Here is a 22,723-nt window from a genome sequence, read left to right as displayed (position 1 = left end):
CACACTGCACTCACCACACACAGTATGTTAACCCCCATCTGTGCTACGCACAATGGTGCACAGACAAATTTTAGATATTTAGTTTCCCTCCACTGAAATAAATGCTGCATATCATTGAAGTTAACTAAGTTCATTAAGATCCTTCAAGGATACCAATAAAGAAGTTGACCACATGGACCACAGGGGTCCTGATAGTGATGAGAGAGACAGTCAAACTGCTTTAAATGAAGCATGTTAAGGGAGAAAAAGGAGAGAGCCGAGGATCGACACTTGAGGAACTCCACACATCACAGGAGCATCACAAAGAACTTGTGATTAGATAAAAAGGAGGAAAAGGTTTCAAGTGCTATACCAGATGTTCTAAACCAGAAATACCAGAAGCCTAAAATCTTCAAGAATCAGCACTTGGTCTTAGTTGCACTTAAATCAAGAAGAACTCAGCTGCCAAGACGTCATTAATGACTCTGAAGGAAAATCATTTAATAAATAAGTACAGTTTTATCTACAAATTCCAGAAGTTACTTGCACACAACTTTTTTTTAAGATTTTAGAAATAAAATACAACTTTGGAGATGGTTCTGTACATTGTTGAATTACCTCCACCTTGACAAGCTTCAGTATTAAAGGGCAACTTCACAGATTCTAGACATTAAAGTGTGTTTACAGGTCCTGGAGAGTCCTACTGCATATGTGAAAAAGTAATCGAAAGCCTTTTGTGGCTCCAGAGGAAGCTGCATATAATCTGATAAATTGCCTCCAGTGATGTCACTCAGTGGCTTAGTTGTATTGTGGGTAATGTAGGCACCAGGTTTTGGACAGGATGAAGAATATGATGAATAAAAAAGGGGGTACATTTTTGGCTGTGCTGTATCGATTGTGATCATTTGTCTTCGTCCATAATGAATCCAACAGTGTTATAGGAGTGAAATGATAGATCAGTGGACTGCTTTCATTACCTAGCACCTTGTGAAGTAGAAGTGTGTTTTAAACCCAGAGATGGTGTAATTTTAGTAGTACTCCACTCCAGTCAGTTCAGATCAAATAGAGCCAGAACCTCTTCTGGCTACTCTGTGTCCCTGCAGGTGTTCTCTTGGTCTCAATAAAAGAAGAAAGCACTCATGGGGTTAAACTGCCCGCTCTGTTTAAAAAAGAAAACGACTGCTCAGTTAATGGTAAGTAAGACGTCATGATCCAGAGGACTTGACTTGTGTCGGGGCGAAATTGGATGGCTTCCTTCCAATCCCTATTCATAACGCATCTGCTGGATGAAAATGAATCATGGGGGAGGGTGTTCAGGAATGAGATTGGCCATTGATTTAAAGTTGTGATTGGGGAGTGTGTGTATGTAGTGTGTGGGTTCTTTAATGTTTGTGTCCAAATACACACGTGTCTTGAGTGCCGTAGAGGAAGTGATTTGGAGCCTTGAGAAAGATGGACTGCTGACAGATAATATTAATCCATCATGGCTTGTGTGTGTGTGTGCAAGTGTGTGTCCTGTCAGCTCATCTATTATGTCCTAGTGATCTGATACTGACTTCTTACCATATACATCTCCTCAATTTGCTCTTTATGTCCGTATGTGCCTGACTTTATGCAGACTGTTGTGTGTCTTAGGAATGTCCTGATAAGGTTTTCAACCTTGAAACTTGATCTGAGTTTTTGATATTGATCAACTGTCACCACTTATCCTTATTAGATTTGGAGTTTGATAACATTTTATCAAATCTAAATCCAGAATCAACCTCGCTTGTTGAATGCCTATACCACTTAGGTTCTAATTTCAGTATCAGTTCTACTAGATTACTAGTTGGGATGTGTATTTTTCATTGGCTGTGAAGGCAGAGACACCACAGGTTTGAGCAGCTGCCGAATTAATGTTGACAACCTCGTTGGGGTACAAAGGTCAGGTAGGTTTGGTTATTAGTAATTAATAATTACTAATAGTAATTATTAAAATTAATAATAACAATTATAATATAGATTAACAAAAGCATCACCCTGGAATCAGGGACCAATAAACAGACTGGAAAACAGTCTCAAAAGAAGGGTTCACTTTAAATATAGATAATTCTAAAATATTTAAAATAAAAGGAACAGTGTAGGAAATTAATCTGAGAACTGACCATCACAACCAGTACGAATAATGACAGAAAACTGCTCTGTCCAATATAATAGAATTTATTAATGTTAGCAAATTGATCAATAATCAATAATACTTCAATCAACATCCATCATTCAACTACAGCAGCTAAACTGTGAAACTAAAACACTTGGACTCTGATGTTCCAAATGGGTTGTAGGTGCTACAGCAACACATGTGTCTGATGATATAGCGGGGTCGTTAACAATTAGTTTCCAACAAGCCGCCCATGAGGCTGTGTGTGTGTGTGTGTGTGTGTGTGTGTGTGTGTGTGTGTGTGTGTCTGTGTGTGTCTGTGTGTACGTGTGTGTCTGTGTGTACGTGTGGGTTAGTAGAGAGAGAGAGGGAGAGAGAGAGAGAGAGAGAGAGAGAGAGAGAGGTGGCTAATGCTGGGAGCGCAGCAAGGAGGGAGCTGTGGAGACACAATACTTGCCTTTCTATCACTCAGCGGCCGGTGAACAAACTCAGGCTCGAGGAACTGTAGCAACCAGGTGTTAATACTGGACACAGAGGGCACACTTTTCCCTCTGTTTACAGGCTTTGTTAGTGCATGGAGGCCACATGTTAGGCTTTGGTTTACATACAGGCCTCTATTGTTAAGACCATGTGGTGAGGTCCCAGCAACCTGTAGCTCCAACCTTAGAAATGAGATGAGTAGCAATAGGTGTAAAGTAAACTGTTGATGAAATATGTATCTGACACTTTGAAATAACTACAGTGGTATACTTTATTTTGCAAACCCTATGTTTCATGAGCTACTTGATGCAAATACTGGAGGTACTGATTCCAAACTGTCAAGTTAATAAGCTTAAATTATTGATATGATAAAAAAGTTTAAAGGTTCATTACACAACATTCACATTTGCTATGTAAAGATATAGTGGAGTAAAGATGTCCTGAGCAGAGAGTGACGTCACACTGCCTCTCTGTGTATTAGTGTCATTATTATTGAGCTTCTTTGATTTTCTCTTTTGGACAGCCGGTCTGGCCATGTGTGCAGGTAAGTGCATGTGAGCCCCCACCCTTCAGAACCATTGGATGCCCCTTTTATAGATACAGCAAACAGGGTTGTGTGTGTTCTGACTTGTGCCACTTTTGGGGACAGAAACCAGCAAGTGCAAATGTGGTCTGACTCTGGTGTTTGTCCCCAGAAGTGGCATAAGTCAGAACACACACACACACAGACACACACACACACACGCTCAACATGCCTTTACTCTCTGTCTGCCGGCGTCCCAGCTCTGCCAGTAACTGAAGCAAATAATAGTCAAGATCTCTCCCTTGTATAATGTAGTTACATCATCAGTTGTCATGGCCTACAAAAGGGTAACTTTATTCCGTGATATCCTGTATTGAGGGGATGCTTCCTCTGCACTGCTGAAAACCGCGGGGGTAGAGAGGGTGGGGCACATGGGCGGGGAAGGGAGAGGGGAGGTGTGGCCGACACGCTGGTTTGTTTTGGTCTAACTAATGGTGCTGAACTGCGACCACTGCTGGTGCTCAATTTGGCACTTAGGACCTTTAACTGGGCTGTTCTGGCTTCTGACATTGACGTGACACAACTGGATCATTTCACGAAGAAGAATCATCACTCTGACTCTGTTTTTGACCTTCAAAAACACAATCCACTTGATCACAGTGAGAGATGCTTCTTCTACCTTACAAGCGACCTTTGACCTTTGGTGGAGATAATGAATGTGGGTGTTTTATCAACCTGGATCCTGACTCACATTTTTTTCATTGTTTTACCAATTAAATGTAGCTAATGCCAAACAGTCATCTTAAATCTCGAGAAAACTCAACTTGATCTCAGCTTTACATAATTGTGTTTTTGTTGTTGTCACAAAATGACAACATAGACGAAATTAACATAAATCAGCTGTGCAGATATGAAATAGCAAGTCGACGCACACACACACCTCTGCAGTGCGCCTGTGGAACCGCCCCCTCACACTCAATTACCCTAAATGCTGTTGAGCTGATCACAAAGTACACAAGCCTTGCCTTATTTATCTTTTTTTTTTTAAAAAAGAAAATGGTATCGAATTTCAACTTTTAAGGTACTGTAGCCTATCAAAGTTGGAGATACGTAATGTGACAACACTACCAGGGACCCTTCTGAGTTATTAAAGTTCCTCTTGTAACCTCTCCTCTAAATCTAGCTGTTAAAGGTTCCTACACAAGGTTCCTTGTTTGTTCAGAGGACCTGCTTCCTCTGTAGATTTTAAAAGGCTATTTCTAAGTCAAAGAAAACACAGTGATTCTTAGTTTCAGGTGATTATACATTAATGAAAACATAATTCTGATTGTTATATTTAGTCTCTGCCAATGGATCCTCCTAAATCCTGCTCACTGGACCTCTAAGTGTTTAAATTGTTCATGTTTTTCCATCTGACAAACATTGCAGATCTCATCTGTTGTTTTCTCAAGCTGAAATGGTGATGATGGTGACCCTCACTCTAGGCTTAATGTTAAAGGAGATTTTGCTTTGTTTTATTTAGTTTCTTAATTTCTTAATTGAGTTTTTTAATGTCTTGCTCTACTTAAGTTGAATTAGTATAGTGATCCATTTTATGATGTTGTGCGCTTGGAAGGTGCCACAACAGTAAACTTACTAAATTTATCCCCTCTTCCGCTACCTCCTTCAGATTGTTCTCTCTTCACCTAGGCTATTTACCTTCTCTGCCCATCTCTTTCTCATCCCCCCCTCTCCATTGTCCTCCCAGTCGTCTGTCCGTTCCACTCCGTCTGCGGCGAGCAGGAGACAGGCGACAGACTCACTCAGCCTTAATGGATAAGCAGCTCCATTCCACTCACTATTAGGATCAATAGCACTCACTGGAGACTGCACAGCACAACACGAGCAGCGAGCAGCGTGCAGCATCAGCGTCCACAGGGTTAAACACTGAGTGTGTCAGAGTGGTGAGGAGTGGTCAGCCGAGCGTGTGGCCTGTGGGAGGTCTTGTGTTTGTGTATGCATGTGCTCTCATCTGTGAGTATTTATTGATCTCAAATGGAGCAGTTCTACACTTCATGCAGTTAGATTTCAAAATGTTTTGGCTCATCGTCAAATAGATATAGATAGATAGAGATAGAGCGGCAGGAGAATAGTTGAGTGCTTTTTTTGTTAGGACTAAATTGGTCTTGCTTGTTGTTGCAGCCTGTTTGTTGTTGTCAGGTTATTTCAGTGCACCTCCCTTCTGTCTGCGTTCTACCGTCTCAGCTCTACTTTTTTTCTCCTGCCACCATTTTACATGGATGCACTCATTCACCCACTCAGCCACCCGACACGGTGTCTGACTCACTTGTGCTCTCTGCCTCACACACTTGCTCACAGGGTGTTGTCATGGTGGGGTTCGGCTTGCTTACAGTAATAGCTTTGGGAGGGCCTGACTGTACATGAGTGTGATGAATAGAGCAGGCAGCTGTAGCTACCGGGGTGATGAAATGTGCCCACAGCATCACTTCCTGGGAACGGAGGAAGGAGATGAAGAGGATGGGGGGATCCCTAGAGAGGTGAAGAGGTCATGGACACAGGAGTGCAAGGCCAATGGCGCACTGGCCATCCCACTGCACTCTGTCAGGCTGGAGAAGATTTAAAGTTGATCAATATACGCAGCAGCTGATAAATTGGCATTTAGCTTAAAGCAAGGTGTAAAATCTGACCTTGTGCCATTTTTGTGAGCGGATCGACCTGTGACATCTTATTTTTTATACACCCTTCATAAAATCTTATTAAAGGAGTCGCGCTTTAACAATAACCAACGCCTCTCCTACCCTACCATGTAAGATTGAATTTTCTGACTATGATCTGATTAGAAAAAGGAGCCACGAGCCTTGCACTGCAGCACAGGAATCAATCCCATCAATCAAAGCTCAGAAAGCACACAGACGCCTGAGCAGATCCCACCATCAGCCACAGTTTCCTCTCCCCTCTATCTGTCTGTGTTTGAGAGATACTGACCCCTGTCTGTGGAGTGAAGCACTGCAGCTCAGTGGGACGTTAAGACTCCAGGCTGATGTCACTCTTGTGCAATCAGGGGCTCCTTTTTGAAGCCGAGTGCCCTTGATGTTTAATGTATTTTGAATGGATCTTCAGCTGGATCTCTGGTCTTTTTGTTTGCTTTTTGATGCATTGAAATGTCCTGCAGAATATAAACTACAAAACCATGAATATATCTCCCCTGTGGTGCTTAAGCTGATATCAAAGGACGGACTTCATCATAACAGCATAATGACATTTTTATGTGCGAAAACACATATTTCACTTTACTTTACTTACTCGTCTCCCACAGAGCAGAGTATACTCTCTACCCCTTAGATTCCAATGGGACCGTCACTGCCGCGTTCCAGTCAGTGCTCGTGTTTCCACCAGCTGCGCCACAGCGCGTCCCAGAAGCGGCGCTCCGCTCTGCTCCGCGGAGAATATGCAGTGAGTCTATTTTTTATGGAGACGGACCGCAGTCGCATCAAGCTGAACAGAGCAGGTCATGCCAGGCAGGAAGTCACACACTGGAACAGCATTGTGCATCTGGTCAATGTTCAAAATAAAACACCCTGTTCTGTTTCGGGATCATGTTTCACTTCACTACATTGAACAATGAAATACATTTACATTTAAGTATGTAGCCTACTCACCCATGGTACAAGCACAAAAATAATGAATGTGACGAAATAAGCAAAATCTCAGGAGGTCTACTGTATCAGCCGGCAGCACGCTCCACTTCTGTAACGCTCACGGTGGGATATGCAGTCTCGTGGAGAATGGAGCAAAATAGCATCGCACACATAAAGTCATAGGCACGCGTCCGATGGAAACCAAGGGTAAGTCTGGTTCCCAACATGTGGGTTAGGGCAAAAGGAAACAAGATGGAAACAAAATGATTACGAAGAGAAAAAATGTTGTAGTATGTTTATTTTTCAGAATTCTTTCTAATCTTGGTGTCTTTCTGTGGAAACACTTTGTAGTCTTGTCTTTTTTTTTTATGTCTCTTGAAGCTCTTTTTGTGTTACTATCCTTCCACTGCAGCTCAGTAAACGACCTAGGGCTGAGCAATATTTCCTAAAATGACTATCCCCATTAATTTTAAAGAAGTGATATCTTAATAAACACACTTATGCACAACATTCACAGTCCTCACAATTTAGTTGCTATTAACTCTATGTACTAAAATAAACAGAAAATAAAAAATATATATGTATTACTTTGCTAAAGTAGGAAAATAAACTAACAACTATCAAAAGTAATAAATAGATCTGAATAACATTTATATTCTAGTGTATGAAATAACAAAAGCAGAAATGACCTGCTTCATCCTCCAGACAGTAGTCTGAAAGCAGAGGGGAGACTCTTGTCTTTGTAGTCCAGCTCTTTCTCATCCACACCTGCCTCCCACTGCTGTCTTTTCTTTCTCAGTCTTGTGAGCAGGATATCTCAGGAACAACTTGAGGGAATTTCTCCAAATCTGGCATAAACTCCCACTTTGACTCACTGATTAGATCTGGGTGGTCAAAGGTCACTGTGACATCACAAAACAGTTTTTGGCGATTAAACCATGAATTAATATGCTAATCAATCAAAATGTTCACACAAATGTCTTAAAGGATGAAAAGAAATGATTATGAGACATCATAATGTCCTGCAAAAACACTTTTCTGGTCATTATTCAACACCGTAACTCATCAACAGAACGGAGATTGTGACCATATTCCACATTTGGTCAGATACTGACTTGGTGACATTAATCTTACGCGTCCACCTTCACACTGTGCTGATTGTAGAGGTACTCTGTGCTGCTGGGTTCAACAAGTGTGTGAAGAAACCACATTTTAGTATGTGCAGCTTCTTTATTGTTTTATTGTTCAGGCGTGTGAACACATACAAGGAATTTGACTGTTGTCTTGTTTCTCTCAATGAACTTACAGCATTAGTCCAACACAAGCTCATTAGTTTTGCTGATATTGAGCTTCAGGTAATTGTTGTTGCACCATGTGATGAAGCTCTCTATCAATCCTCTGTTTGCATAAGCGGTTCCAGTTTGTTTTGAGTGATTATTGTTATTTTATATAGATGCTTTAAAGGGAAAAGAAAGTGAGCATATTACGATCATATTTCATGAATATTTGTATGGATATGTATGTTCTCATGTTGATACATATATGTCAACATTCTTGAATAAAAAACAATTGAAATAATTAATCAAATATATTGATATGACTAAAATTAGAATGGTTAAAAAGTCAGAACAAGGACTGTAGAAATTGTCCCCTAACTCTTTTACTGGAGTCAACTTCTTTTATAGCCAGTATAGACGGCAGTGAAAACTACAGATACCAAAAATGTGCATATGAGAGTGTGAGTGTTGTTTAAAGATACACTGAGAGAAGAAGTGAACCTGTCTTTGAAAGGATCAAACGCAGGAAAGATTGTGGATCACTGCTCAAGGTTCGCACTGCATGTGCATCAAACTGCTCCCAGCACAGCTTTCCATCGAGCTGCGTTATCTCTTACTTTACTCTCCAGTAACTATCCACATGGTGGCGTACTTCACAATACAAACAGCTGCAAATGATGTCCCCTGAACCCCCAACTGCTCTTGTCCACTCACACACCTCCCCAGGGCTTCTCGTCCTCTATAAAACTATCCTCTGTCTGGCCAGCTTCTCAGGCATTTCTCTCAGCCTTCTTCTGTCGTTCTCTCTGTATCTATGTCCATTTTGGCCCCCCGCTCTTCCTGTGTGAGATCTATTTCCACGCAATGGAATTTCTCGCTTCTCCAAAGCTTCCTAAACACCCCCCTCCCCTCCGTCCCTTTTCCCTTTACTGTATGTAAGACATGTTTTTTTTTCCTTCTCTTACTTAGCATTTTTGCCCCCATCTTGCATTTTTATTAAGTCCATTTGCATGGGACATGGGCTGTGATTAGTTTTATCTGTCTGGGTGCCTGGTATGGCAATCTAATAACTATCAGGCTAAATGGCATTATCTGTCCACTGCAGACCATAACGTTGACAAATTTCTCTATTAATATGCGCATACCGCTTTTCAGCCATGATGAAAATATTGGCGACTGCCCCCCATAGGCTAGTGTAGTGTGAGACGAGGGTGATGTTATCATCATTCATCATGCCCCCTCACAACCCTCCCCATGAATAACAATGGGGATCGACCTTGGCTTGTGCCTTGAGCAGAGAGATGCTGCAAGATTATCAGATTATTACCAGGATAAGTCGCTAACTCGCGTGATTGGTCAGCTTTTGGGCTCTCGACAGGGGATGGCCTAAGTAGCAGGGTTGATGGGGTGAAGACAGATTTGGTGTTTTTGGGATAATTAGGAATAAGTGGGTGATAATGTGTTTGTGTTACAGAGTGAGGGCGGAGGGAGTATTGGGGCAGAAGTGTTTCCAGCTCTCTCACTGATACTGATTCTATTCACATGGAGTGTATATTTAAAAGGGGACTATGTAACTTCTTTTGAAAGAAGACACAGCATTCTACCTCTTTTAAATCAAAGGTTGAATTCACCAACACCCTTACTTAATTGGATACACTTGGGGGTTTAGCTGCTACAGCCCTGTCTGCACATACTCAGGTATTTCTTAAAATATAGCTATTTCTATGCATTTTGGCCTATTTATACACATGTAGACATGTAGAGCATTTTAGGTCACTGAATATAAGATATTCAGAAACTCTGTTGTCAGTCTTTACATCTGGACCGGTAGAAATAGAGATTTTGGGAAATGATATCGGAGATACACGTTTGCTTCCAAACTGGGTGCTGTCAGCATATACAGTATGTAACATTATTGGCAAGAGTATGTGTTTTGAAATTGTGGATTATTTGACTTAGTACAGGCATTGATAATACAATGATGGCGAAGAAAGACAAAAACACAATGTTTGAATTAAAATAATATTATCCTACCTCATCATTGTTAGCCTGGTACCTGTAACATATATAATAGAAACTGAAAGTATGTAAGTAAGTGAAGAGTACATTAAAGTACTAAAGTATTAAAGTACTAAAGTCATTCATAGTATTTTCTCTGCTTCCCGTTTACACTGGCATACACATGCCCAGTGTATGTGTATGGCCATGTGATGTGTGTTTTTCGATGTGTTAGTATGGACAGATTATTTCAGAAATGGTGCTAAAACGCTCGACGGAGGTCGTTTTTGTTTTAAAACACAGCTAGTTGTAGATTATGGCTAATCTTTCTTTCTTTCTTTCTTTCTTTCTTTCTTTCTTTCTTTCTTTCTTTCTTTCTTTCTTTCTTTCTTTCTTTCTTTCTTTTTAGTAGTAGTAGTATCCCTAATGAACACTTCATTACTGCTTGGTGGCACCATTGCATTACATTGTATATGTTGTTTGTACTTAATATGGCCTTTGTTTACTCTGGATAATACAATAATCAAATTAAATTACACATTTTTAGATAGGATAATGGATGTAGTAAATTAAGCTCAAATTATACTATTGCATCTTCATAGCCCCAAGGGTTCATGCATAAATTTCATCAGCTGCTCGTGTCTGTGAGGGTCTCTGCAGTCCACATGCAGTCCAAAATGTATGACTGGCTGACTGTAGGCATGAGTAACATGTGCAGACTCCGATTGTGAACAGGTCCGCCTATGGAGACACTTAATGTAGTAATAAATGAACAAATTGTGTGTATTTATTTGCTTAAAAATTCCTCAGCTACCAATTCTTTTGTATCTGCATACTGTATGTGTCTGTGCTTACAATAAGTGTGTCCACACTTGTGTGTTCAGGAGAGTATTGAGGTTAATTGAGTCAACGAACCCCATCTGGAGCGTTAATTCCCACAATGGGCTTTAGCCTTGTCATAGCCAAGAGGGCTACAAGACAGGGGATGGCTGAGGGTAATTTGGGGCCCCTGAGGGGTTTAGATTAGGTGGACCTGGGAGTAGGAAGGTTAGGGCTGAGGTCCGGATTTGGCGACACTAAGGGATGAAGTGGGGTGTGGTGTTCAGGGAAAGAGAGAGAGAGGCTAAGACGATAATCTTGGGAAGTGTTTATTTACCCGTCTTGAAGACTAGCGTAGCAGGGGGCCATTGAGAGTCATTAGCTTGCTGCCATTATGCTAATACATGTAAACGCATCGATTAGCTCTCTATCTGCCAGCCCACTCATATATTTTTAATGGGTAAATACATTGCATTCATAGACCATTGTCTGTTTGTTTCTTTTACGGTTTTAGGATTCTGGAATAAAGTCAGAGCAAACAAAATATAATAATACCAGACTTGCAAGGATTCAAGAGGATTAATATAGCTAACCACCTCATTTTGTTCACCCTTTGTAGCCAACATAATCCTGGTCCAGCAGCATTCACATAGTGTGAAAAACAAAAGGAGGGAGACTCATTTTCATGTGTGTAATGTGAATTTGAGGAATTTACTGTTTGACATGAGCAAACAGTAAACACGTTGTAAAATGTCTTGACTCACACTTGTGTAGTCAGCTGACCACTGAGCTGACCTGCCTGACCCTTACACCACATGGCCTGCCTCACGATCCTCACTCACATCTGTTTTGGCTTGACAATCAATGTCTAGAGCTCCAAGCTCTGGAACTGATAAGACGTGCATGGAAGTGCTCCTGCTTCATGGAGCTGTGGTCAGTGAATACACTGTGACGAAATGTCAGCATGTGATGAAAAGTGTGACGAAATGTGTGTGAGCGTGTGTGTGTGTGTCCTTATGTATACAACTGGCCCATCTGTTGATGTTTTTGTCCGGTATGTACATACCTTTCTTTGCTATGTCTGTCGGATTTACACACGCACACACACACACACGCACACGCACACACACACAAACTAAAAGATACATACCATGTGGTCATTTAGTGCTGATGTCAAAATAACATACATTTTAACTGCATGTTTGTCACCGTCAACATCTGTGCATGTAACAATTTCTCACCTTTTTTAACAACATTTTTAAAATACAGGAAAATATGTGTATGAATGTCAATGTAAAAACTACAAAGTCTTCATAACTCCTCTGCTAAAACAAATAGTCACCAGGACCAGTGTAGTGTTTCTCTATTGGCTGAAAAAAATGGCCTTGAGATTCCACCTAGCCACATAAAACACCCTTTTCTGCACCACTGCAGTATGTATTCTTCACGTCGCCTTTCACCCCTTGCTTCCTTCTCTCCATACCTCCAGGAGACGTAGGAAAAGAGCTGACAGCCGGAGCTGGTTGCTTAGCCCTCGAGGGAAGACTTTGATTTCAGCCTCAGGGACTCGGGTCACTGAATAGAGTCGGGACCCTGTGTTTCTTCTCTCCCTCCTCATCCTCCCACCCTCACTCAAAATTTTGCCCTCGCCTGCCCCTCCTTTTGGCCCTAATGTTTTACAGATGCCTCCAAAACCATACCCCGAAAATAAAGCCAAAAATAGCCAGCTGCACTCCCACTGGTGTGTCGTAATGTAATGTTAAATGTTAGCTGCTTAGCTAACAAGGAAAGCATTTGTCTGTCTTTTTACATTACAAACAGTCTGTTCTTACTCAAAACTAGGTTATTTTTGGTTCTTATTAGCTGTTATTGTAATTAGCTTCTAGTTAATAGCATGGGTAATGTGCCTGTGTGCTGACTAATATTTGCCTCCTGAGCTGTTTTAGTGGGCTAATGCTTAGATGTCATGCAGGCATGTTAAACTAAAGCCCTTTGTGAATGTTTAATGCTAACCCACATGTGATACAAACTAACCTCTACTTTGACCTGATTTCCATTACAACAGTAAAAGCACATGCTATTGATCCGATGACATGTGTCAGGATTAACAAAGGGCTTTAACAGCTGTACTTTCTGTGACTTCATCTGATCATTTATCAAGAACAATTAACCCCAGAGAATCATATGCAGCACAGCCTCGGTTTAGACCCTCATTTGAAGGCTGAGTGATTCGTGTAGACATCTCCAGTTGGACCAGAAACTGCTGACGTCCCTGCCGTTGTCTTGATTGGGACTTGTTTATAGAGCTTAGAGGTTGTGTTTGCCTTTCAAACCACGCACAGCAAGAAAAGCTTAAAAGACTCCCTGGGAGTTTGCTTCACCAAAGTACTTTTCATGCTGCCGCTGTTTTCCACCAAACAAAACTCATTCATTGGCCCTTGTCCTCACCTCCTTGATAGGTTACAACCAACAATTTCCAGGTCCCGATTAACTTGTTCAATTAACCCAGCAGACATCCAGCATACATATAAAATCTTTTCTTATCGTCTGACTAATGGTGGGTCAATCCTTATACACTCTGGGTCTCTTGTTCTTTGGTTAACTGTCAAGAATTACATGTACACCATACATTTCTGGACCGCTGAAAACACAAATATACTGTACTTTGAATAGTAAATAGGGTGAAAAATGAATAAAATGTTCAATTATTTCATTACTGTTTGTGGAGATTGATTAGTTCATGGCCTAAGGTAGAAGGAGATACGTTGTACAGCTCTATGCATGTGCAGTTCAACTTTTTAAGTAATTATGCAGAAAGTTTAAGGTAATTGAAAATTGCAAGTCAGCACAATGACAAAATGAACAAGCCAACAAGTCCACAGTGGCAATGACTGCCATCCAGGGATGCTGATTTGAAATTGTCCAACACGTGCCCTTTTCACCTGACTTGGCACACTCTGATACCTCTTCCCCAATATGAAGAAGGAGGTCAGATAGTGCGTGCTGTCAAATCTGGTAGTTGCTGTAAGGGCTTTTGCTGGAGACCTCTTGACCAGATGAGCTGAATTCCTTTTGCCCTGTTAAGTCCTACAAGGGTGGACCAGAAAAAAAACAACAGTGGATGCTGCAGGCTGCACAGTAGTATTTTAGGTTGGGGAATGAAATGAATTACTAAGAAAACAGGATATTAAGTTTTCCTGTCCATGTAAGCTTCTATGACAAAGGAACCAATTGTGTTATGTTCCCATGTTAGACCTCCCATTTCTTAAAGAAGACATACAAGCAAAACTTACTTTTTAGAATGAAATTAGAGGAAGTGGCTTATTTTGGACCTTGCCTTACCTCATTTTCGACAATCCATTGAGCTAGCAAAAGAGTGTTTGTAAGAGAGGAGTACTCGAGAAAATGGAAATGTGAGCACAGCAGTTAACATTCCCTGGAAATGTAAAACATTCTTTTGTGCCTGAACAGAGGATATCAGCATCTTTAATGCCACTGCGGCAAACCTCGAGCGAAAAGGGCAAACATCCTGGCAAATTTCCTGCCAACTCTGAGGCTAAGTCTGTCCACAGCATACTTTCCACTGAGACACATCCAGACACTCTGCAGTACAACTCATTGAAAGTCGTTGGCCATTGACTTGACATATCCATTCCCTATGTATTTAACGTTGTGTGTCCAGTATGGCTCAAGATGGATGGGATGAGGCGTGGGGTCAAGTCCTGCCCTCTCCGTGCCCCACTTTGGTAACAATGAAGCATATTCTGGTTGCTAGCACACAGTGATCTTGGTGGAGAGGTTGGTATAAAGGCTTTATTCATCTGCTGTGGCTGGTCACAAAGAGACAGATACATCAGATCACAGGGGAATGGATGAAGGGATAGAGTAAAAGAGAGCTAGCATAGTGACACTGAAGAATCCGGATCTGTTCTATCTCAAATGAGACATGGCTTTTGCTTGTGCATGTGTGCTATCTTGTCCGTCTTCTTGTAAAGCACTTGTGTATCTGTGTGACCTTGTGCACGAGCAGCGTATGTGTTGGTGTGTCTCTTTATTAGCTCAAGTGCAGTCACAGCAAGAGCCAAGAGGAGGTTTTCATTAACCTCATGCAGTGAGAGGGCACTACCTTGACTGCCGGTTACGCTGCCATGAGCAGTTTGTGCTCTCCTGGTGCTGCGGTATAATCTTTCGAACCTGACAAGATGAGAGGTCCCTCATTAATGTAATGGGCTAACAGGGCCAACAAGGTCAACTGTCCCAATCAAGGCAGCTCTTGTAGCTTGGCAGTTGATCCTGAATCTTAGGGGAAAATCCACGATCAGTTACATCCACTGCCTATTTGAGGGCCCATGTTCACTGACTCAACATCTACAACCAATTCTTACATAAACCTACTTACCTCACACACATCCTCATCAGCTGCAATCTCTTGAAATGAGTGCAGTTGTCCGTCTTCCACAGACCACTTCACCGCCTGGTCTCTATATCTCTTGTTGCCATCTGGGGCTTGATATCAGTACCTATTTCTGGGTTATTTTTAAACAAAAGAGGGTATTTCACATGGCTGAGAACCTTCTAGTGGCATTCAGTTCCTCACTGCGGCATTGTGCTTTAGTTTTATTGCCCTGCTTGGATCTGATTTTCAACTGTACTGCAGCAAGATGACGTGGCTAAATTTGAGGCTGGATGAGAGTTTTTGATTAGCCCTTGGGGAAACTGAGAGGACATATTGATTCTGAGTAGCATGAGAGAGAAATAAGGGGAGAATGTGGAGTGACAGATTGTTAGGTTTGTCCTTCTATAAATAGCACCTTCTGCCTTCACCTGATCGATCCCTTCATCCATCTTTTTTAACCCAACTGCCATGCTGCCTGTGTCCAGAAGTCACTTTTAACAAGGGCAGAAGCACGCACGCTCAGCACAGCAAACCTCACACACAAGCACGCTCACAACTCTGTCACCCCCCATGTATAGCTCAGCCCTGTGGCATAATCCCATTAGAATCCATTAAGCAAGGCATCTTAAACTGATCCTCCTTCGTTCAAATATGGGGAGAGGTCGCTTTCCTCTCTGACAGGATGAAGGAGGGAGGGAGAGGAGGAGTATAGGAAGAGGATGGTGGTGCCGCTTTGGAGTCACATGACTAATTTGTGTCTGTTGCAGGGAGTACGGGCAGCTGGCCAAAGTCAACCCTCCCTCTCTCTCTCTATCCTCCACTCTCTTTCTTTCTCTCTCTTCCTCAAACACATGCATTTGTTGGTGTGCTGAAGCCAATTGCATGCATGTGTTTTCGCGTTTACCAGTTTTTGCCATTTAGGAGTGTCAGGATCCATAAGCGGTGACTGCATGCTTTGTTGTCGACTGAGTGGCGTCCACTGTCACTAACCATGTCCCTCTTGTGTTGCTTCTCTCTCAGGGACTATGGCTCCAAGCGCAAGTCGGGTAAGTCACCTGTTTTCTTTAACTGTCCTCCCCTAATGCTAGCTTCACCCTCCTTTCTCTTTCAACTTGTTGCTCTTAAACAAACCGCCTCAGATCCAAGGGAGGCTGTTGTGACTCTTAGACCCTCTCTGTTACTTATCTGCCATCCATGTGATGTCAGTGTGTGGTTTGTTTACTTGTCTCACTGCATTACGGTGACTTACTGTTGACTGTGTTTTGGGGTGGGTTCAAAAAGGCTGTCAATCCCTCTCCTTCTGGTTTCGATTTGGCTCGCACTCGAGGGTGGGGTTTGAGAATTGCCTGATAGCTCTGTTGGATGTCAAAACAGAGTCAATAGCGTATGTCCTGTAAAGAGAAAGCGTTATTCTCCAATGTGACAATTGGGACGTTTGACGGGTTGTTTAAACTGAGTCTTTGCTGAAGGTCTAGGTGGAGCTTTTTCTTGACACATGTTTAGTATTCTTAATTAGTCATTTTCACTAAGGGAGGAGAAAGAATGATTTCTCTTTAACAGAGATGCCTTTAAGGTACGTTATGGGAGCTTTGGTTTTATCCTGATCTGCATGGTCTGATTTCCAATCAATTCAGTAGAATATAAAGTAAAAAACACCCTACCGTAGACAGGTACTGGTCCTGTTCCACTGTATCTTTGTGATTTCTGTCGCACAGGCCAACAAACCACAAAACAACTGGTTGTTTGTCTATAAGACTATTCATCCATTCCTTACTGTCAAGGATTTTTAGCCTCATTAGCCATCTTAGCAAATGTATGGTTCTTAGAGGGTATTAGCTGCAGTATAGCTGCTTAACAAAAGCATTGGTACATGTGAGTCTCTATGCATCTTGGACCCCGAACCCTAACCCTTTGTTTTTAAGCGGAGGTAGACTTGGGAAATTAGGAGGAAATATCAGTTGTACCTCTTCTGAATTATTGAAGAGGAAATGCAGGAAATAGCCTGCAGTCAATGGAGAATATGATTCTCTTGCTACAGATGCCCTACAGATGACTATTCTTTCTTGTTTTTTGAGAAGTGAGTTCTGGAATAGAAATATCTTCAGATTTGATAATGAGTGGGCGTATAGCAACCCAAGAAGAAGTTTGTATGTTGTGGCCCCTTGACCTCATTCGTAAAAGTTCTGAGTAAGGCCAAGGCGACTTCCTTTCAGTAAACAACCATTGAAATTGATGGTGAGTTTATTTTTGGACTCAAAGCAAAGAAAGTCTACGACCCTCCTGTGAGGAATCGATATGTCATAGCCCCAGAGGGAACTCTCTACCAATTCAATTACATCCACATTCCTCAAACTGATTTGATTTCTTGGAAGCTGATTGCTGCTGCAGATTAGCCAGCTTGTGTTTTTTCTCTACATCCCCTTAGTGCAGTGCATTATGCCTCGAAACAGGTGGCTTCCATACCCTTTGTACCAGCCAAGCGAACTCTTTAGGATAAAGCTCAGTTGGACTGACCCAGTGATCTCTGCAACAACCTGAAGTAACATTGAGTCAGTCAGTGTGGCAGCAGGGTGTCTGAATGTCTGTTTTTAAACCCTTGGACGGTTACATAACACCTGCAACACCTTTGAGTTGTCTGTGATGATGACAATTGCTAATCTTCCCTGCTGTTCCTCTGTTCTTTCTAAACAAATTATTGTTGTCTCTACGGGAAACATTGCATCAGAACACTTCTCCAGACACAAAAACATAAAATAGAGTTGCCAAGTGGATAAAATGGAACCAGCTGCAGTGTCCTGGTGGAGGAGCTATCAGAGATTCACACCATTGCAACTACAATTTCCAGTTTGAGTACATCTAGGGACCTTTGTTGTATGTCATCTTCTCTAATTAGGGAAGCCATGATGAGGATATTTTCCCACTGGTTAATAAACTTGTGACAACAGGTCTCTGTAGGCACAACAGTCTCTGATTTCACCTTGTTCCTATCTTGTCCATTTCCTTTTCCTGTAACTGGACATTAGCCAGGAGCTGCCTTAAACCAACCTGGATTAGCATGGCTCTTATTCTGACTCTCTTCCTCCCTGGGGTGGTCCAGCCTGTCAGGTTGGATGGTTGAAAAAGACGCCATGGGTCGTGACGGTCTCAAAGTCTGCTGCTCTTAATGCTATGAGTTTAAGTGAGTTTTGCACTAACCGCTGTCGATCGAAAATGCAGGTACAAAACAACTATCATTTTCAGCATTTGTTGATGCCGGATCAGTTTGAAATATGTCAGGAAATAGTTTCATATAGACTGTACAAGTGGAACAAGAAGGAGCTGTTAGATGAAGAGCTGCGGGTGACAGGCTGCAAAATTTTCAACTTCGAAGAAAGGTAACCAACAGAGCTGCAACAGTCAAATAAATTATTAAGTAATTGAATTTTCCAGTTTCTTAAATGTAAAGATTTTCTGGCTTCTTTGCTCCTCTATGACAGTAAACTGAATACCTTGGGGTTGTCAACAAAACAAGACATTTGAGGACGTCATCTCTGGCTTTTTGAAACACTGATTGACATTTTTATAGACTTTATTCCTCATTAACATTATCAGGTTCCCTAGTAGCTTTGGGTTTACATATATGTATATATATATATATATATATATATATATATATATATATATATATATATATATATATATATATATATATATGTATGTATATATGTATGTATATATCTATCTATCTATATATATATGTATATATATATATATATAGATATATATATATATATATATATATATATATATAGATATATAGATATAGATATACATTCATATTGTCTTAGTTTAAGACAATATGATAATGGTGAGTAAATTATCTGAAAGTACATAATTCAAAAGAATTTGGACTTTGAAAGCTAGATGAACATTTTGTGTGTGTGTGTTTGTGTGTGTGTGTGTGTGTGTGTGTGTGTGTGTGTGTGTGTGTTTCCCAACAGAAACCAAATACTGATTTGTCTTGCATCAAGTTAGTGGGGGACATAGATGTCAGACATGCTTTTTTTTTTAACATGGGTTCAGGTCCAGGGAGTTTCAGGGGTCACAGCTCTGTGCTCCTCCCCTGGAGCAGATGAAGCTCACTCCTCCATGTGAGGCCCACGTTCAGAGGGAATGGAGGAGGGTGCTGTTTGGGCTGCAGAGGCCACAGGGGTTGAGACTGTCAGACAGGCGCTAGTTTGTTTACGTGGCAGAGTGGATACAATTTCAGACTGATGTCCGTCATATTTACATGGAGGAGGGAGGAGGGCTGTGTGTGTGTGTGTGTGTTAGCGTCTTTACAAGTATAGGTTGAGTGGACAGGGCAGTTTGTGTGTGTACATATCTGTTAAGCTGTCTGTGCTTATTAGGATCTTAGCCCTCGTCTGTTGTCTGTGCCATCAGGAGCTCCTCCGTAAACAGACACATTTATATGACACTTACACCCTCCATTACCTGCCTCCATATAACAACCTGTAAAAATAAAACCCTTCTCTATGTTGATTTTTACAGAGTTAACAACACACTAAATACTTAATTCCCGCAATAATAATGTCAGCACATTCTTACCACATCAATGTTGAAACTTTGAGGCATATACAATAAGACTGAAGAGCAAGAGTTATTCCGTGAAGAGTGACAGTGGTAAGGTGAGTCAGAGTAAAGAGTGAAGTAGAGAGTGAGGGAAGGAGAAGAGAGAGTGACTGCGCTCTCTGTGGAACAGATGTGGCCTGTGATGGGATTTGACCTCACCGTGAGGCGAGCACCCACACCATGTCACTCTCCCGGCCTGGGCTGGGAACTGTATTTTGTAGCACTAGCACTGTGTCAAGGCTAAAGCAGAGGGCCCGTCAACTGTCACCCCACCGCCGCCGCCACACTGAGTGAACGCAAATGCCATTTGTCACCACAAACATTTGTGTCACAGTCAGGGATGAATGTTTACTTCTCTGTTGTTTTCTCCTCTTGTTAAACACTGTATCAATACTAGTTAGCTTCTGCCTGTGGTTTGACATTGTTAGCGTTGGTGTAAATCACTTTGCTGTGCTTTTTCACGAGTGTCGAATCAATATCGGTTTGCCGTAATTTGTTATTGGTCGCCTTTGTCTTGGTGTCAGGTGACAGAGGTTTAGCATTTAAGATCCTGTGTGGTGGCAGCAGCTACAGTTAGCTCTGTGATGGATATGCAGGGAGTACAGGCCACTACAGGCTTTTCTATGATAACTGACTTTGCTTACCTATTCGTAAGGTTCAGATCTTACTTTTGACAGTTTGTTTTTGGAGAGAGGGCTGTAGGATTAAGGTACACAGTGAGTACATGATGTTGATGTGTAATATCTAATGTGTGTGGCCCAACCAGCTGAAGGTTGTCTGCTGTCTACTTCTTTTTTCTTAAACTGTTTTTCTGTCTTTCTCTGTCTCACCTGTCCCCTCTCTTTCAGCCTCGCTTATAAGACACACCCGCTGATGATGTTGTTACAGTATCACATAGCACCCCCACACCCACAGACTGATCAGGCATAACATTATGACCACCTGCCTAATATTGTTAAGGTTCCCCTTGTGCAGCCAAAACAGCTCTGACCTGTGAAGACATGGACTTAAGACCTCTGAGGGTGTCCTGTGGTGTCTGGCACCAGGGCGTTTTATAGTGGATCCTCTGGGTCCTGTATGTTGAGGGGTGGGGCCTCCATGGATCAGACCTGCTCCAGCACGTCTTACAGATGCTCGATCAGATTGGGATCTGGGGAATTTGGAGGCCCGGTCAACACCTTGGGTCCTTTATTGTGTTTCTCGAGCTGTTCCTGAGCAGTGTTTGTGTGTGTCAGGGCACATTGTCCTGCTGGGGGGCCACTGCCATCAGGTAGTGTTGTTGTGATGAGGGGTGTACTTGGTCCACAACAGTGTTTGGATGGGTGGTGCGTGTCAAGTGGCATTCACATGAATGCCAGCACCCGAGGTTTCCCAGCAGAACATCGCATTGTGATGAGATGATCAATGTTACTCACGTCACCTGTCAGTGGTTTTAATGTTGTGGCTGATCGGTGTATGTGCCGATTCATTGCCCTAGCTATCAGCCTCTTGCTGTCTTCCAAAGTATTCCCTCAAAATAGTTATTTATATGCTCAATGTGCTTATTTGTGTCCCTCAAATAATGAATTAATGCACTTGAACTACTGAAATATTTGTGATTAAATTATTACTGTATTTGGAATATAAATATATTTTAAATTGTGGCTGTTAAACACAATGTGGTGTTGTCTTTGACATTGAATTTATGAGACTTGGTGAGGCTAGATAACTGTCATACATGAGAAACAAGGCAAGTTAAGTTACAAAACATGCTACATCTACAGTTGACTGTCAGGTTTGGAAGTATCAACGTGCAGTTTGATGGAATTTCGGACCTTTAGAGAGTATCTTTAAGGTTTCAGCATCAGCTAGTTTATGTGATCTCTAAAGCTGCAGAAATACCCGATAGATAGTTAATTATGCTGAACAGCTTCAACAGACACTTCATTCCTCAGGCCACAGGTCTTAGCTTGTTGATGGATTGTGGTTTGTTTGGGGGATGTGCGATAACAGGAACCTTTCTTTCAAAACACAATCAACTTAGTCAATGGAAAAACAAGACAGATAGCTATTAAGCCCCTCCAAATCCAAACCTAGAAAAAAGGACTTCAAAGAAAACATTTTTCACTTTCTCTAGGCCCTTAATTACAGGGTAATGTAGACGTTTGGGGTCAGAATTCTAGGAAAATTAACCACAGCAGCAAAGGGACAGAGAAAACACTGCTGGCTCTGCTGGTTTGTGGCGTCATCACCCAAACCTGAAAGAAATTAAGCATCTGAGCATTGTGTGTGTGTGTGTGTGTGTGTGTGTTTGTATGGAGTTGGGGGTGACTTGGAGCCCTGACTAGAGAAGAGAGTTAATATCAATCAGATGCTGAGCGCCACACTAAGAGCAGTCGGGTGGGTAATAATCATGGTAGGGTGTTAGTGAGCGGGCTTCGACCCTGGCTGACCTGGGACCAGTCCATATCCCTCCCTCTGGGGCCAACATCAATCCAGCAAAGCTCCTGAGGCTCTGGTGGAGCAAGAGGGGATTTGGCTTTTATTATCTCACGTGACTCATGAGGGGAACTGTCGGCTTCACAGCAGGAGCGGCGCTTGTCAGAATCCAGTACATACTGCTAATGAAATATAAAAATCTCTTCAAAAGATAAGTTGACTAATTTGGGGAACTGCCCTAATTTCAGGCTGATGACCATTTATTTTTGAAAAATTTCCATGAGTTTCAAGTGTTCTCATAGACAGTCGAGCGATAACACCAGGTGCACTCAGGTCATAAACCTTTAATTTGAGTTCAAACAGTTGGATTTGTCAGGGTTTTTTCAGAAACATCATCTTTTCACCCCAACCATCTCTGTTTGACTCCATGTTTTTAATATAAAGATT

General features: G+C 41.8%; 1 protein-coding gene across 1 annotated transcript in view; it reads left to right on the top strand.

Moving 5' to 3' along the window:
• LOC141004380 (SH3 and PX domain-containing protein 2A-like) overlaps positions 1–22,723 on the top strand; it is a 77,794-nt gene that overhangs the window by 4,437 nt on the left and 50,634 nt on the right. The window contains exon 3 of the mRNA XM_073475837.1: positions 16,268–16,293. Within this exon, the coding sequence (XP_073331938.1) occupies positions 16,268–16,293 (26 nt within the window). The remainder of the gene's footprint in view (positions 1–16,267; positions 16,294–22,723) is intronic.

Source organism: Pagrus major, chromosome 1 (genome assembly GCF_040436345.1).
Source record: "Pagrus major chromosome 1, Pma_NU_1.0".
Lineage (NCBI taxonomy): Eukaryota > Metazoa > Chordata > Actinopteri > Spariformes > Sparidae > Pagrus > Pagrus major.
Note: the sequence above shows the minus strand (reverse complement) of the source record. Positions and strands in the feature narration are given on the sequence as shown.